Genomic DNA, 19,166 nt, shown 5'->3' with positions numbered 1-19,166 from the left:
CTTAAAGGGCAGCTCGACACCTGCGCACACAGCCTTAAAGGGACAGATCGCCATAATATGCACGCAGCTCAACCTTAAAGGGCAGCTCGACACCGGCGCACACAGCCTTAAAGGGACAGATCACCATAATGTACACGCAGTGCATCCTTAAAGGGCAGCTCGACACCTGCGCACACAGCCTTAAAGGGACAGATCGCAGTAATGTTCAAGCAGTGCAAACTTAAAGGACAACTCGACACCTGCGCACACAGCCTTAAAGGGACAGATCACAGTAATGTACACGCAGCGCAACCTTAAAGGGCAGCTCGACACCTGCGCACACAGCCTTAAAGGGACAGATCACAGTAATGTGCACGCAGCACAACCTTAAAGGGCAGCTCGACACCTGCGCACACAGCCTTGAAGGGCAGCTCGACACCTGCGCACAAAGCCTTAAAGGGACAGATCACAGTAATGTGCACGCAGCACAACCTTAAAGGGCAGCTCGACACCTGCGCACACAGCCTTAAAGGGCAGCTCGACACCTGCGCACAAAGCCTTAAAGCGACAGATCACAGTAATGTGCACGCAGCACAACCTTAAAGGGCAGCTCGACACCTGCGCACACAACCTTAAAGGGACAGATCACTGTAATGTGCACGCAGCGCAACCTTAAAGGGCAGCTCGACACCTGCGCACAGAGCCTTAAAGGGACAGATCACCGTAATGTGCACGCAGAGCAACCTTAAAGGGACACTGTACCCAAAAAAATTCTTTCGTGATTCAGATTGAGCATGCAATTTTAAGCAACTTTCTAATTTACTCCTATTATCAATTTTTATTCGTTCTCTTGCTATCATTATTTGAAAAAGAAGGCATCTAAGCTTTTTTTTGGTTTCAGTACTCTGGACAGCAAGTTTTTATTGGTGGATTAATTTATCCACCAATCAGCAAGGACAACCCAGGTTGTTCACCAAAAATGGGCCGGCATCTAAACTTACATTCTTGCATTTCAAATAAAGATACCAAGAGAATGAAGACAATTTGATAATAGGAGTAAATTAGAAAGTTGGTTAAAATTTCATGCTCAATCTGAATCACAAAAGAAAATTTTTGGTTACAGTGTCCCTTTAAAGAGCAGCTCAACACCTGCGCACAGTCTTAAAGGGGCAGGCACACACAACCTTTAGTGAGTTTACACGCACAGTTTTAAAGGGAGCGATAGTGTGCATCCCCATGTGATGCACGCAGCCTTAAAGGGACGCTCTGTCTTAACGGGACAGTGGCACATGCACGCACACAAACATACAGAGCACTCTCAGACTTCAAAAGGACAACTTGCACAACACGCATGCAGCCTAAAAGGGACAGATCACCATAATATTCACGCAGCGCAACCTTAAAGGGCAGCTCGGCACCTGCGGACACAGTCTTTAAGGTACAGGCAGACCGTTTTAAAGAGAGCGATAGTATGCATCCACACGCAAAGCACTGCGCCTTAAAGGGACAGGGGCATGTGCACAGCCTTTAAAGGGTCAATTAGCACCACACGCACAGTCTTATCACAGTAATGTTCATGCAGAGCAACCTTAAAGGGCAGCTTGACACCTGCGAAACAGAGCACTAAAGGGACAGATCACCGAAATGTATAGGCAGTGCAACCTTAAAGGGAAGCTCGACACCTGCGCACAGAGCCTTAAAGGGACAGATCACTAATGTGCACGCAGCGCAACCTTAAAGGGCAGCTCGACACCTGCTCACAGAGCCTTAAAGGGACAGATCACCATAATGTGCACGCAGTGCAACCTTAAAGGACAGCTCGACACCTGCGCACAGAGCCTTAAAGGGACAGATCCCTGTAATGTGCACGCAGCGCAACCTTAAAGGGCAGCTCGACACCTGCGCACAGAGCCTTAAAGGGACAAATCACCGTAATGTGCACGCAGCGCAACCTTAAAGGGCAGCTCAACACCTGCGCACAGAGCCTTAAAGGTAAAGATCACTGCAATGTGCATGCAGCGCAACCTTAAAGGGCAGCTCGGCACCTGCTCACAATCTTAAAGGGGCAGGCACACACAACCTTTTAGTGAGTTTACACGCACAGTTTTAAAGGGAGCGATAGTATGCATCCCCATGTGATGCACGCAGCCTTAAAGGGACGCTCTGTCTTAATGGGACAGTGGCACATGCACGCACACAAACATACAGAGCACTCTCGGCCTTTAAAAGGACAACTTGCACAATATGCATGCAGCCTAAAAGGGACAGATCACAGTAATATTCACGCAGCGCAACCTTAAAGGGCAGCTCGGCACCTGCGCACACAGTCTTTACGGTACAGGCACACACAACCTTTAGTGGTTAAACGCAGACAGTTTTAAAGAGAGTGATAGTATGTATCCACACGCAAAGCACAGCGCCTTAAAGGGACACTCTGTCTTAAAGGGACAGGTGCACGTGCACAGCCTTTAAAAGGACAACTTGCACCATAACCACACAGTGTTAACGGAACAGCTCATACCATGCACACCTAGCGCAGCCTTAAAGGGCAGCTCACCGCCTGCTCACACAGTCTTAAAGGGGCAGGCACACACAACCTTTAGTGGGTAAAGTCACACCACACGCCGCACACAGTCTTAAAGAGAGCGATAACAGTATACATCCACACGCAACGCACACAGCCTTAAAGGGGCACCCAGTATTAAAGTGACAGACACAAACGCAGACTTTAAAGGAGGAGCTCACACCACACACACACAGTTTTAATGGTACAGGTGCCACAATGTTCACACACACAGCTTTAAAAGGACAGCTCATGGCATTCACGCACAGCCTTAAATGCTTTAAATGAATGGTTTATGGTACACACAGACTTTGGGGCCAAATTATCAAGTTCCGAATGGAGCTTGATGCCCCCTGTTTCCGTGCAAGCCTTCAGGCTCACCAGAAATGGCAGTTATGAAGCAGTGGTCTAAAGACCGCTGCTCCATAACTGATCTGCTGCCTCTGAGGCTGCGGTCTTCAATACGCCCGATCCTATACGATCAGGCTGATTGACACCCCCTGCTTGGCCGTGAATCTGCAGGGGGTGCCATTGCACAAGCAGTTAACAAAACTGCTTGTGCAATGATAAATGCAGGCAGCGTATGCTGTCAGCATTTATCGATGTGCGGCGGACATGATACGCTACATTGTATCATGTCCGTCCGCACTTTAGTAAATCGGCCTCTTAGAGATGGCTCAAGGCAATCGTAAAAAGAGTTATAGAGATTTTATGGCATCCACACAAAGCCATGAGCTGTGCTTTTAGTCTGCGAGTGTGTGTTTTTGTTGTTGAGCTAACAGTTTGAACGGTTCCCCAATCAGCCCTCTAGTCATACAGCACCTTTGTTTTAGAGAGATGATTGGAAAATATTTCAAACTGTTAGTTCAATAAAAATATTACTTTTCAAGTTTGTGGCCAGGGCAGGGTATTTGAATTTCAGCACTACATTAAAAAGTAAGTTATAGCGCATCTTCATAACAACTGAAGAGTTAAACTCCTTCTAAAATATCTATAACATTCCAGATTTGTTTAGACAAAGGGGAAAAGTTTACTATCACTTTAAGGACTGTGTGCATTGTGTGAGGGTGTCCGTGCCTTTAAGACTGTGCAAGTGTAATGTGATATGTGCTGTTAAGGCTGTGTGTGCTGTGTTTGTGCACCTGTACCATTAAAACTGTGAGTGTGTGGTGTGTGCTCCCCCTTTAAAGTCTGCGTTTGTGTCTGTCACTTTAATACTGGGTGCCCCTTTAAGGCTGTGTGCATTTGGGTGTGCTTAAAAGCCTGTGTGCCTGCCCGTTAAAGACTGAGCATTGTGTGAGATGTTCCTTTAAGGCTGTGTGCGTTGCGTGTGGACTGTGGATGTATACTGTTAACGCTCCCTTTAAGACTGTGTGCGTGTGGTGTGACTTTACCCACTAAAAGTTGTGTGTGCCTGCCCTTTTAAGACTGTGTGAGCAGGCGGTGAGCTGCCCTTTAAGGTTGCGCTAGGTGTGCATGGTGTGAGCTGTTCGGTTAACACTGTGTGGTTATGGTGCAAGTTGTCCTTTTAAAGGCTGTGCACATGCCCATGTCCCTTTAAGACAGAGTGTCCCTTTAAGGCTGTGCTTTGCATGTGGATGCATACTATCGCTCTCTTTAAAACTGTCTGCGTTTAACCACTAAAGGTTGTGTGTGCCTGTACCTTAAAGACTTTGTGCGCAGGTGCCGAGCTGCCCTTTAAGGTTGCGCTGCGTGAATATTATGGTGATCTGTCCCTTTTAGGCTGTATGCGTGTGGTGCAAGTTGTCCTTTTAAAGGCTGAGAGTGCTCTGTGTGTTTGTGTGCGTGCATGTGCCACTGTCCCATTAAGACAGAGCATCCCTTTAAGGCTGCGTGCATCACATGGGGATGCATACTATCGCTCCCTTTAAAACTGTGCGTGTAAACTCACTAAAAGGTTGTGTGTGCTTGCCCCTTTAAGACTATGAGCAGGTGCCGAGCTGCCCTTTAAGGTTACGCTGCGTGCACATTGCAGTGATCTGTCCCTTTAAGACTCTGTGCGCAGGTGTCGAGCTGCCCTTTAAGGTTGCGCTGGGTGCACATTGCGGTAATCTGTCCCTTTAAGGCTCTGTGCGCAGGTGTCGAGCTGCCCTTTAAGGTTGCGCTGCATGCACATTATGGTGATCTGTCCTTTTAAGGCTCTTTGCGCAGGTGTCGAGCTACCCTTTAAGGTTGCGCTGCATCCACATTACGGTGATCTTTCCATTTAAGGCTCTGTGCGCAGGTGTCAAGCTGCTCTTTAAGGTTGCGCTGCGTGTACATTACGGTGATATGTCCCTTTAAGGCTCTGTGCGCAGGTGTCGAGCTGCCCTTTAAGGTTGCGCTGTATAAACATTACTGCAATCTGTCCCTATAAGACTGTGTGCGTGTTGTGCTAGTTGACCCTTTCAAGGCTGTGTGTTTTTTTTGTCTGTCCCTTTAAGACAGTGTGACCAGGTGATATCCTGCCCTTTAAGGCTGTGTGAACATTATTTCCTCTGCAGTTTGTACAGTTGTTACTGACGAGGCTGCTTTAAGTGTCTGTGTACAGTAAACAGTTACAAATGTATAAAAACCTGTAGGCTGAGGGTTTGATACAATGTATCCATGTAGGTGAGCAGAGCTGGCTGGCTGTGGAAAGTCTATGGGGAAAACAGGGATTTTACACCCCAAAATAGGGCTCCCCTTTTTGTTCCTGGAGACACAAACATTGCAGCATTGTTGGTAGCCCTCATCTGAACCCCCACGCCAATTTTTGTAGGAAAATAATGAAATATGGCTGAGAAAATCATTTAGAACGCTAAACTAAGATTTTACCAGACTATGGTTTAATGAGACATTCGTATTCAGCACTTTCAAAGTATTGTGTATACTACGCAATTCAAAGAACTGTATGGCACATTAGTTTCCATTGTTTATTTTATAATACTTTGTATTCAGGATTGATTTAGTTAACATTGTATCGTCAGGTCTAGTTAACATTGTATAGTCATTTTATATCCATTGGGTACTCTGTACTTATATACATGCCTCTGAACAGATTTTACCAATAATTAAGAGAGACGTCCCATTTTTATATTGAGTTGTTAGAGTGAACATATATATAATTTTTTAAATAAATTTTTATAACACCCATGAGTAGTTTTTGATGTCTTCAGCTGTTTTAGCACCCTCACGTATTTTCAACCTATTTTATCTTTATTTTTCTCCACATATGTTTGTTACACTTTGATATTTCTGTGTCAGATATAGCGCAAATAATTTTTTGTGTATTTGTGCTAATATACATATATATTTATGTGTTAATATGTATATATACACATATTAGCACATAAATATATATGTTTATAATAAGCATATACATGTATATTTACTGGGAACACACAGTTATCATAGACCGCAATATAAGGCACTTTTCAGTGCCATTTCTTTTCTAACACCCCAGTCCTGCCAACTTTAGTCCCAAAATAATGCTGAGCGCAGTTATTTTATTAAAAAATAAATATACTGCTATCACACAGTGTTTTGGGGGCATTTGAGGCGCATTTATAAAATTAACCAGAACTCTGATATCTGGTTAATTTTATAAGCGCTAATTGTAACCACAAGCTTGTGGTTGCAATAACCAGCCACGTTTAATTTAGCGCTCCACTTGTAATCTAGCCCTTAGTTTCTAAAATGTGAATGTACTCTCTTCAGTGCAGATCTCATGTTCCTCACTTTGTGTACTTGTGATGAAGCTATATAAAGGTCTTGCATCATATTTATAATTTTCATTTTTTTTTTTTATAAATTTTCATAATTTTGTAATTTCAGTATTTTTAATTATGTTTATTTTTGATTATAGATATTGCTGCAACAGAATTAATTCAAGATATGTTACTAAAAGCTGAAGCGATGTACGAAGAAAGAGCAAAAAACATTTCAGGTGCTGTTTTTCAAGAAGAATCGTATGAAGAGATCTTAAATGATCTTCCTGTATCTGCAAATAAACTGTAAGTTAAAAGGTTTTAAATGTATTATATTTTTAGTTTTATTTAGCTAAAAAACATTTTAAAATATGTCTGTTTTTCATTATTATTTAAAATCTATTTCTCTATTGCACTGTTCATCTCTCTATGTCTTATCAATGAATGGTGCATTAATATTATGTAGAGAACTATAACTCTGTAAAAGAGCTGATAGTACAATTTGTAATGCAATAAAAAGAGTGAGGGAATATATTCCTAAAAGGGCAAATTATTATTGAATTTTCATCTGCTAAACTCACGTTTTTGAAAATAGAAATCAAAATACAGGATTGGTAGAGGTATTCCTGGATGAAGAGTGGTGAGTAAGAACAGGAAAATTAATAATACATTAATTAGAAACTGTGTTGTGTATTGTGATACAGACAAACACATTTTCTATAATTATTTAAAGTTAAAATGGAAGATGTTGGCTAAAGTCTTAGAGATAAAGAGATTAAAGGAAAATATATTGTCAAAAATGAAGTGTTAAAGGCATTTTCAACAGTAATCAAGACTTAGGGCTCAGAGCTCAGTTTGTATGAATAGACCAATAGCATTTAGGGTCACCTGGCAAAGATATATAGAATTAGATGCTATGTGAAATCACATTAGAAAGTTTAGAGTTTACAAATGATGTGTGGATTGAGCAAGTAAAGAAACCACAACCAAGTCTTATTCTGCTGCAACATAAAATAGTTAAAGGACTGAATATATGTTAGAGAAGTATACACTATAGAGATATTAGAAGAAACTGCCTGAAACCTGACCATAGTCATGATTTTTTTTTAAATAAGTTTATGTTAATAAGTGAGTAAACCACACAGATGTCTCAGAATATACAGAATATATTTGGAGAATCATTTAAAGGTATGTTCTATTGATTTTATTGATACAGTAGGGGTGGACCAAATGAGCAGTGATATTAGAAAATTTTAGTCACATGAAAACTAATTTTTTTTTAAATTTTTGTTTAAAACATATACACGTAACATTTTGTTATTAATGCATATAAGTTTCTAATTTTGCATGAAAGCTTTTTAGAACGTTTGTAATTTTCTTTTAAAACTTTGATATTTTTTGTTTACTAAAAAATTCAAAATACTGTGAAGAAGATTTCTTAAAGGAAATACAAAGGGGCAAATTACAAGCAATATTGCGACCATGCTTGCATATTACAAGTTGAAAGTAAACACATTTGCTCATGCGCAAACCAATTTAGTGAGCGTCGGGTTTGTGTGACTGAAGACCTAGCGTAAAAGTTAAATTAAAAAGTACACCAAATACAACATACATTAAATAAAAATATATACACTATCTGATAAAAAATATTATTATAAATATTAATAAAAAAATTATATAGGGGTTAATAGGTATGTGACAAGGTGTTTGAATGGAAAGGGCTATATTGTAATATATATATATATATATATATATATATATATATATATATATATATATATATATATATATATATATATATATACACACTGTCTGAGGAAGGGGATACTCTATCTCCAAAACGTCACATTAAATTTTGGTGTTTTGAAAAAAGTCCAGTGAGTGCAAGTTGTTTGCCACATATACCTATTACCCACTAGCACCCTGGCTGCTGAAGTATGAAGTGAGAGTGCTCATCCTGGTTCTCTCTCTCTCTCTCTCTCTCTCTCTCTCTCTCTCTCTCTCTCTCTCTATATATATATATATATATATATATATATATATATATATATATATATATATATATATATATATATATATATATATGTGTATGTATGTATCTATATCTATATCTATATATATATATATCTATATATATATACAGTATATGTATTTATATATATTTATATATGTATATACATGCATATCTATGCGTATAGACACATATATACACACAGGTATTGACATACACAAACATATATATATTTTGTGTGTACACTCACCTCCTACGTCCAAGACACTAAGGATTTGTTAAAATGCCTAGAGAACATTTGTGTACAAGAAAAAACTTTGCTAGCCTGTATACACATAGAAAGCCTATACTCAAACATCTCTCATACACTGGGAATGGAAGCTATAAAATACTTTCAAAAGAATGTAAATCCAACAGGCAATGTAGAAGATGAGTTCATTGTGGACTTACTGGATTTTGTGCTAAGGCACAATTATTTTCTGTTCAACAATGAGGTATATTTACAAAAACAGGGCACAGCAATGGGCACATGCTGTGCACCGACATATGCCAATTAGTTCTTGGGGTGGATAGAATCCACCAGCATTCTAAACCAAGATGTTAATCCATTTATGAAATTCATGGATCTATACATTCACTATATTGACAATGTGCTAATCCTCTGGACTGGCACAATGGGCGATTTTACTGACTTTATGACCTGGCTTAATAGTAATAGCTATGGGATGCGAAACACATGTACAATTGAAGACAGGTGTATTTCCTTTCTGGATCTTTTGATTTGTAAACAGAATGATGGGTCATTAAATACTGTATCGTAAGGATACATCAACAGTCTCCTACAATGGGACAGTTTTCACCCAAAAAGTAAAAAAATGGGGATTCCTACCGGTCAGTATTTACAGGCTAGGCGAAATTGTAGCACTAAAGAAGATTTTAAAAATGAGGCAAAATAACTAAGGAGAGGTTTAGAGAAAGGGGTTACCCAAATAGGTGTCTAAAAAAAGCTTATCAGAGAGCAAAAGCATCAGATAGACAGACATTACTATCGGATCGGAACGTAACCAACAATGAAAGTGAACAAAAAAAGAGATCACAATCATAGGGACCTTTGAAGATAAGAATAATATGATCTGTAACATTTTCCAGAAACACTGGCATGTGTTACAAGATGATGCAAATCTTAAAGATGCCATTACAGATAGACCAATGATCACTAATAGGAGATAACTGAATCTGAAAGAAATTTTAACGAGCAGTCACTTCTCTAAAACACAACCTAGAACATGGCTGAGAGAAACCAAGACCTTTTTTCAATTGTTGCCGCTGTCAAGCATGCAAACATATGGCTCCTAAAAAGTTCTTTATTCACCCAAAACAAATAAGAGGTTACGAGATAACAGACTTCCTGAACTGTAGATCTGATAAGGTAGTCTATTTGCAATTTGCAAATGTCCCCTTATTTATGTAGGGGTAACATTAAGAGAACTGAGAATGAGAGTGCTGGAACATATAGGGGGCTTAAAATGGAATCGAAATGTGCCCATTGCACAACACATGAATAGCATACTGAAGGCTAGATTTAGAGTTCTGCGGCCAAAGGGGTGCGTTAGCTACGCATGCTTTTTTTCTCCCACACCTTTTAAATACCGCTGGTATTTAGAGTTCACAGAATGGCTGCGTTAGGCTCCAAAAAGGGAGCGTATAGCATATTTACCGCCACTGCAACTCTAGATACCAGCGTTGCTTACGGACGCGGCCAGCTTCAAAAAGGTGCTCGTGCACGATTCCCCCATAGGAAACAATGGGGCTGTTTGAGCTGGAAAAAAAACCTAACACCTGCAAAAAAGCAGCGTTCGGCTCCTAACGCAGCTACATTGTTTCCTATGGGGAAACACTTCCTAAGTCTGCACCTAACACCCTAACATGAACCCCGAGTCTAAACACCCCTAACCTTACACTTATTAACCTCTAATCTGTCGCCCCCGCTATCGCTGACCCCTGCATATTATTATTAACCCCTAATCTGCCGCTCCGTATACCGCCGCTACCTACATTATACCTATGTACCCCTAATCTGCTGCCCCTAACACCGCCGACCCCTATATTATATTTATTAACCCCTAATCTGCCCCCCACAACGTAGCCGCCAGCTACCTACAATAATTAACCCCTAATCTGCCGACCGCACCTCACCGCTGCTATAATAAAGTTATTAACCCCTAATCCGCCTCACTCCCGCCTCAATAACCCTATAATAAATAGTATTAACCCCTAATCTGCCCTCCCTAACATCGCCGACACCTAACTTCAATTATTAATCCCTAATCTGCCGACCGCACCTCACCGCTACTATAATAAAGTTATTAACCCCAAATCCGCCTCACTCCCGCCTCAATAACCCTATAATAAATAGTATTAACCCCTAATCTGCCATCCCTAACATCGCCGTCACCTAACTTCAATTATTAACCCCTAATCTGCCGACTGAATCTCGCCGCTACTGTAATAAATGGATTAACCCCTAAAGCTAAGTCTAACCCTAACACCCCCCTAAGTTAAATATAATTTAAATCTAACGAAATATATCCTATTAAATAAATTATTCCTATTTAAAGCTAAATACTTACCTGTAAAATAAACCCTAATATAGCTCAAATATAAATTATAATTATATTATAGCTATTTTAGGATTAATATTTATTTTACAGGCAACTTTGTATTTATTTTAACCAGGTACAATAGCTATTAAATAGTTAAGAACTATTTAATAGCTAAAATAGTTAAAATAATTACAAAATTACCTGTAAAATAAATCCTAACCTAAGTTACAATTAAACCCTATCAATAAATGAATTAAATAAAATACCTACAATTATCTACAATTAAACCTAACACTACACTATCAATAAATTAATTAAATAAAATACCTACAATTAAATACAATTAAATAAACTAACTAAAGTACAAAAAATAAAAAAGAACTAAGTTACAAAAAATAAAAAAATATTTACAAACATTAGAAAAATATTACAACAATTTTAAACTAATTACACCTACTCTAAGCCCCCTAATAAAATAACAAAGACCCCCAAAATAAAAAAATGCCCTACCCTATTCTAAATTAAAAAAGTTCAAAGCTCTTTTACCTTACCAGCCCTGAAAAGGGCCCTTTGCGGGGCATGCCCCAAAGAATTCAGCTCTTTTGCATGGAAAAAAAACACATACAATACCCCCCCCCAACATTACAACCCACCACCCACATACCCCTAATCTAACCAAAAACACCCTTAAATAAACCTAACACTAAGCCCCTGAAGATCTCCCTACCTTGTCTTCACCTCACCGGGTCCCGATCTGTCCAGAAGAGCCTCAGATGTCTTGATCCAAGCCCAAGCGGGGGGCTGAAGAGTGACATCCATCCTCGGGCTGAAGTCTGGATCCAAGTGGCGGCTGAAGAAATCCATCATCGGGCTGAAGTTGGAAGTCCATCATCGGGATGAAGTCTTCTATCAAGCAGCATCTTCAATCTTCTTTCTTCCGGAGCGGAGCAGAGCCATCTTCTTCCCAGCCGACGCGGATCCATCCTCTTCTAACGACGCCTACTCGCCGAATGACGGTTCCTTTAAATGATGTCATCCAAGATGGCATCCCTCGAATTCCGATTGGCTGATAGGATTCTATCAGCCAATCTGAATTAAGGTAGGAATATTCTGATTGGCTGATGGAATCAGCCAATCAGATTCAAGTTCAATCCGATTGGCTGATCCAATCATCCAATCAGATTGAGCTCGCATTCTATTGGCTGATCGGAACAGCCAATAGAATGCAAGCTCAATCTGAATGGCTGATTGGATCAGCCAATCGGATTGAACTTGAATCTGATTGGCTGATTCCTTCAGCCAATCAGAATATTCCTACCTTAATTCCGATTGGCTGATAGAATCCTATCAGCCAATTGGAATTCGAGGGACGCCATCTTGGATGACGTCATTTAAAGGAACCGTCATTCGGCGAGTAGGCGTCGTTAGAAGAGGATGGATCCGCGTCAGCTGGGAAGAAGATGGCTCCGCTCCGCTCCGGAAGAAAGAAGATTGAAGATGCTGCTTGATAGAAGACTTCATCCCGATGAAGCTTTTTTTATTTTTTGTACTTTAGTTAGTTTATTTAATTGTATTTATTTGTAGGTATTTTATTTAATTAATTTATTGATAGTGTAGTGTTAGGTTTAATTGTAGATAAGTGTAGGTATTTTATTTAATTAATTTATTGATAGTGTAGTGTTAGGTTTAATTGTAACTTAGGTTAGGATTTATTTTACAAGTAATTTTGTAATTATTTTAACTAGGTAACTATTAAATAGTTATTAACTATTTAATAGCTATTGTACCTGGTTAAAATAAATACAAAGTTGCCTGTAAAATAAATATTAATCCTAAAATAGCTACAATATAATTATTATTTATATTGTAGCTATATTAGGGTTTATTTTACAGGTAAGTATTTAGATTTAAATAGGAATAATTTATTTAATAAGAGTTAATTTATTTCGTTAGATTTAAATTATATTTAATTTAGGGGGGTGTTAGGGTTAGAATTAGCTTTAGGGGTTAAAAAATTTATTAGAGTAGCGGTGAGCTCCGATCGGCAGATTAGGGGTTAATACTTGAAGTTAGGTGTCGGTGATGTTAGGGAGGGCAGATTAGGGGTTAATACTATTTATTATAGGGTTATTGAGGCGGGAGTGAGGCGGATTAGGGGTTAATAACTTTATTATAATAGCGGCACGGTCCGGTCGGCAGATTAGGGGTTAAGTATTGTAGGTAGGTAGCGGCGACGTTGGGGGCGGCATATTAGGGGTTAATAAATATAATATAGGGGTCTGCGGTGTTAGGGGCAGCAGATTAGGGGTTTATAGGGATAACCTAGGTGGCAGCGTTGTGCGGTCGGCAGATTAGGGGTTAAAAATTTTTAATAGAGTGGCAGCGATGTGGGGGGACCTCGGTTTAGGGGTACATAGGTAGTTTATGGGTGTTAGTGTACTTTAGAGCACAGTAGTTAAGAGCTTTATAAACCGGCGTTAGCCCAGAAAGCTCTTAACTACTGACTTTTTTCTGCGGCTGGAGTTTTGTCGTTAGATTTCTAACGCTCACTTCAGCCAAGACTCTAAATACCGGCGTTAGAAAGATCCCATTGAAAAGATAGGATACGCAATTGACGTAAGGGGATCTGCGGTATGGAAAAGTTGCGGCTGGAAAGTGAGCGTTATAGACCCTTTCCTGACTGACTCCAAATACCAGAGGGCGGTAAAAACCGGAGTTAGGAGCCTCTAACGCTGGTTTTGAAGGCTACCGCCCAACTCTAAATCTAGCCGTGAGTGACCACAAATATGATATTCAATTTTTCGCCATGGAACGTCTCAAACTCAAGGAAAGAAAAGCCAATATCAACAAAATGCCCCTGCAGAAAGAATGCAGATGGATTCATTAGCTACAGTCTGCTTCCCCAAAGGGTTTCAATGAAGTGATTTCTTTCAAAAGTTTTCTCTAAAACACAATTTCCTCCTAAAATGTTCAGTTGATCGTGAATGTGTCACTTTTAACAATTTAAAATTAACAAAATATGCTACATTTTTGCTAGCAAACTGTCAAATTGAATACATAATTTTTATTATCCCCTTTTGACGACATTTTTTCATGCATGACAATTATATGTAAATATGGGTAATTGATTCATTTTCCCACACGGATGTGTGTATAAAGCATACTTATTTGAATGTGGATATATTTTGTCCTTACCCATACTATTATTGCCGCAATATAAATTAGTTGATCTGAATAAAGTGTCACAGATAATCGATTGATCTTAAACAGGGAACTGAAACTAGATCTTAAAGGGACAGTCTACACCAGAGTTAGTGTTTAAAAAGATAGATAATCCCTTTAGTACACATTCCCCAGTTTTCTATAACCAACACAGTTATATTAATATATGTTTTACCTCAGTGATTATCTTGTATCTAAGCCTCTGCAGACTGCCCCCTTATCTAAGTGCTTTTGACAGACATACAGTTTAGCCAATCAGTGCAGACTCCTAAATAACTCCACGAGAGTGAGCACAATGATATCTATATGAAACTCATGAACTTGCACTGTCTAACTGTGAAAAACTTTCAAAATGCTCTGAGCTAAGAGGTTGTTTTAAACGGTTTAGAAATCAGTTTAAGCCTACCTAGGTTTAGCTTTTAAGAAATACCACCAAGGGAACAAAGCAAATTTGATGATAAAATTAATTGGAAAGTTGTTTAAAATTGCATGTCCTATCTGAATCATGAAAGTTAAATTTTGACTAGACAGTCCCTTTAACTGTGAAGTTCCCTGGAGCTGATGGCACTACTGGTTAGATAACTATCAAACTAAAGCTACCATATAGCTGTAAATACTAGTGGCTATATTTACACATGGATGAGTGTTGCTCTCTTACAATAACCGTGATCACCAATGCGGTTAAACACTCCCGCATATACACAAAGCGGTAACTAAGGCAACCGGATGCTATATAAAGAGAAGTGTAAGGCTGGGACGGCCCTATGCCCTGACAAAGTCACGCGCAGTGACAAAACACGTCGTTTGGCGGATCCAGAGGGTGGTTGTGTGAATGTAGCAGTTGGCAATACGCTTAGTGTGATACAATTTGATATTTCTTTGATACGTTTTTTAGAAACTTAGGCCTAGATTTAGAGTTGGGCGGTAGCCGTCAAAACCAGCGTTAGAGGCTGCTAACGCTGGTTTTTACCGCCCTCTGGTATTTGGAGTCAGTCATTAAAGGGTCTAACGCTCACTTTCCAGCCGCGACTTTTCCATACCGCAGATCCCCTTACGTCAATTGCGTATCCTATCTTTTCAATGGGATCTTTCTAACTCCGGTATTTAGAGTCTTGGCTGAAGTGAGCGTTAGAAATCTAACGACAAAACTCCAGCCGCAGAAAAAAGTCAGTAGTTAAGAGCTTTCTGTGCTAACGCTGGTTTCTAAAGCTCTTAACTACTGTGCTCTAAAGTACACTAACACCCATAAACTACCTATGTACCCCTAAACCGAGGTCCCCCCACATCGCCGCCACTCAATTAAATTTTTTTAACCCCCTAATCTGCCGACCGCCACCTACGTTATACTTATGTACGCCTAATATGCTGCCCCTAACACCGCCGACCCCTATATTTATTAACCCCTAACCTGCCCCCCACAACGTCACCGCCAGCTACCTACAATAATTAACCCCTAATCTGCCGACCGCAAAGCGCCGCTACCTACGTTATCCTTATGTACCCCTAATCTGCTGCCCCTAACACCGCCGACCCCTATATTATATTTATTAACCCCTAATCTGCCCCCCTCAACAACGCCTCCACCTGCCTACACTTATTAACCCCTAATCTGCCGAGCGGACCGCACCGTTACTATAATAAAGTTATTAACCCCTAATCCGCCTCACTCCCGCCTCAATAACCCTATAATAAATAATATTAACCCCTAATCTGCCCTCCCTAACATCGCCGACACCTAACTTCAATTATTAACCCCTAATCTGCCGACCGAATCTCGCTGCTACTGTAATAAATGGATTAACCCCTAAAGCCTGTAAAATAAACCCTAATATAGCTACAATATAAATTATAATTATATTATAGCTATTTTAGGATTTATATTTATTTTACAGGTAACTTTGTATTTATTTTAACCAGGTAGAATAGCTAATAAATAGTTAAGAACTATTTAATAGCTAAAATAGTTAAAATAATTACAAAATTACCTGTAAAATAAATCCTAACCTAAGTTACAATTAAACCTAACACTACACTATCAATAAATAAATTAAATAAAATACCTACAATTACCTACAATTAAACCTAACACTACACTATCAATAAATTATTTAAATACAATACCTACAAATAACTACAATTAAATAAACTAACTAAAGTACAAAAAATAAAAAAGAACTAAGTTACAAAAAATAATAAAATATTTACAAACATTAGAAAAATATTACAACAATTTTAAACTAATTACACCTACTCTAAGCCCCCTAATAAAATTACAAAGACCCCCCAAACTAAAAAAATGCCCTACCCTATTCTAAATTAAAAAAGTTCAAAGCTCTTTTACCTTACCAGCCCTGAACAGGGCCCTTTGCTGGGCATGCCCCAAGAAATTCAGCTCTTTTGCCTGTAAAAAAACACATACAATACCCCCCCCCCAACATTAGAACCCACCACACACATACCCCTAATCTAACGCAAACCCCCCTTAAATAAACCTAACACTAAGCCCCTGAAGATCTCCCTACCTTGTCTTCACCACACCGGATCCCGATCTGTCCAGAAGAGCCTCCGAAATCTTCATCCAAGCCCAAGCAGGGGCTGAAGAGTGACGTCCATCCTCCGGCTGAAGTCTGGATCCAAGCGGCAAATGAAGAAGTCCATCTTCGGGAAGAAATCTTCATCCTATCCGGGCAGAAGAGGACATCCGGACCGGCAAACATCTTCATCCAAGCCGCATCTTCTATGTTGTTCCATCGGATGACGAGCGGCTGATCTTGAAGACCTCTGGCGCGGATCCATCCTCTTCCTTCAACGTCCAACTGAAGAATGAAGGTTCCTTTAAATAACGTCATCCAAGATGGCGTCCCTCGAATTCCGATTGGCTGATAGAATTCTATCAGCCAATCGGAATTAAGGTAGGAATATTGTGATTGGCTGATGGAATCAGCCAATCAGAATCAAGTTCAATCCGATTGGCTGAACCGATCAGCCAATCAGATTGAGCTTGCATTCTATTGGCTGTTCCGATCAGCCAATAGAATGCGAGCTCAATCTGATTGGCTGATCGGATCAGCCAATCGGATTGAACTTGATTCTGATTGGCTGATTCCATCAGCCAATCAGAATTTTCCTACCTTAATTCTGATTGGCTGATAGAATCCTATCAGTCAATCGGAATTCGAGGGATGCCATCTTGGATGACGTCCCTTAAAGGAACCGTCATTCTTCAGTTGGACGTCGTCGGAAGAAGATTAGTCCGCGCTGGAGGTCTTCACGATGGAGCCGTTCCTCATCGGATGAAGATAGAAGATGCCGCTTGGATCAAGATGGTTGCCGGTCTGGATCGCCTCTTCTTCCCGGATAGGAATGAAGACTTTGGAGCCTCTTCTGGACCTCTTCAGCCGCAGGATTATGGATCGCCAGCCCCCGCTTGGGTTGGATGAAGATTTTGGAGCCAGGACCGATCGGTGATACCCGGTGAGGTGAAGATAAGGTAGGAAGATATTCAGGGGCTTAGTGTTAGGTTTATTTAAGGGGGGTTTGGGTTAGATTAGGGGTATGTGGGTGGTGGGTTGTAATGTTGGGGGGGGGGTATTGTATGTGTTTTTTTACAGGCAAAAGAGCTGAATTTCTTGGGGCATGCCCCGCAAAGGGCCCTGTTCAGGGCTGGTAAGGTAAAAGAGCTTTGAACTTTTTTAATTTAGAATAGGGTAGGGCATTTTTTTATTTTGGGGGTCTTTGTTATTTTATTAGGGGGCTTAGAGTAGATGTAATTAGTTTAAAATTGTTGTAATATTTTTCTAATGTTTGTAAATATTTTTTTATTTTTTGTAACTTAGTTCTTTTTTATTTTTTGTACTTTAGTTAGTTTACTTAATTGTAGTTATTTGTAGATATTGTATTTAATTAATTTATTGATAGTGTAGTGTTAGGTTTAATTGTAGGTAATTGTAGGTATTTTATTTAATTTATTTATTGATAGTGTATTGTTAGGTTTAATTGTAATTTAGGTTAGGATTTATTTTACAGGTAAATTTGTAATTATTTTAACGATTTTAGCTATTAATTAGTTCTTAACTATTTAATAGCTATTGTACCTGGTTAAAATAAATACTTACGCCTAGATTTAGAGTACGCGGCCAAAGGGGTGCGTTAGCTTTTTTCTGGCCGCACCTTTTAAATACAGCTGGTATTTAGAGTTCACAGAATGGCTGCGTTAGGCTCCAAAAAAGGAGCGTATAGCATATTTACCGCAACTTCAACTCTCAATACCAGCGGTGCTTACGGACGCGGCCAGCTTCAAAAATGTGCTCGTGCACGATTCCCCCATAGAAAACAATGGGGCTATTTAACCCCTTAACGACCAAGGACGTACGCCACACGTCCTCAAAAAAAATACGGTTAAAGGACCAGTCAACACATTAAATTTGTATAATCAACACATGCAAGATAACAAGGCAATGAAATAGTACTTAGTCTGAACTTCAAATGAGTAGTAGATTTTTTTATAACAAATTTCAAAGTTATGTATATTTCCACACCCCTTGTACCATGTGATAGCAATCAGCCAATCACAAATGCATATACGTATAGTCTGTGAATTCTTGCACATGCTCAGTAGGATCTGGTGACTCAAAAATTGTAAATATAAAAGACTGTGCACATTTTTTTTAATGGAAGTAAATTGGAAAGTTGTTTAAAATGACATGCTGTATCTGAATCATGAAAATTTAATTTAACCTGAGTGTCCCTTTAATGACCGAGGACGTGTGGCGTACGTCCTTGGTCTGGAAAGCAGCTGGAAGCGATCCTGCTCGCTTCCAGCTGCTTTCCGGTTATTGCAGTGATGCCTCAACATCGAGGCATCCTGCAATAACCCCCCTTGGCCATCCGATGCAGAGAGACCCACTCTGTGGCCCTCTTTGTACCGGACATCGATGGCCGGTTTCGTTGGTGGGTGGGAGCCAGTCTGGGAGGTGGGTGGGCGGCCATCGATGGGCCGTATGATGTGGAGGGGGGCGGGATCATGGGCGGGAACGCCGGGTGCGCGCACGGGTGCGCGCGCGTGCACGAGGGTGCGCACGCGGGGGTAGGAAGCGGGT

General features: G+C 39.9%; 1 protein-coding gene across 1 annotated transcript in view; it reads left to right on the top strand.

The window, feature by feature from the left end:
• The window catches only part of MYO16 (myosin XVI), a 944,954-nt gene that overhangs the window by 169,384 nt on the left and 756,404 nt on the right, over nucleotides 1-19,166 (top strand). Inside the window, exon 8 of the mRNA XM_053707787.1 lies at nucleotides 6,390-6,537. Coding sequence (XP_053563762.1) covers nucleotides 6,390-6,537 — 148 coding nt within the window. The remainder of the gene's footprint in view (nucleotides 1-6,389; nucleotides 6,538-19,166) is intronic.

This window comes from Bombina bombina, chromosome 3 (assembly GCF_027579735.1).
Source record: "Bombina bombina isolate aBomBom1 chromosome 3, aBomBom1.pri, whole genome shotgun sequence".
NCBI classification, from domain to species: domain Eukaryota; kingdom Metazoa; phylum Chordata; class Amphibia; order Anura; family Bombinatoridae; genus Bombina; species Bombina bombina.
Note: the sequence above shows the minus strand (reverse complement) of the source record. Positions and strands in the feature narration are given on the sequence as shown.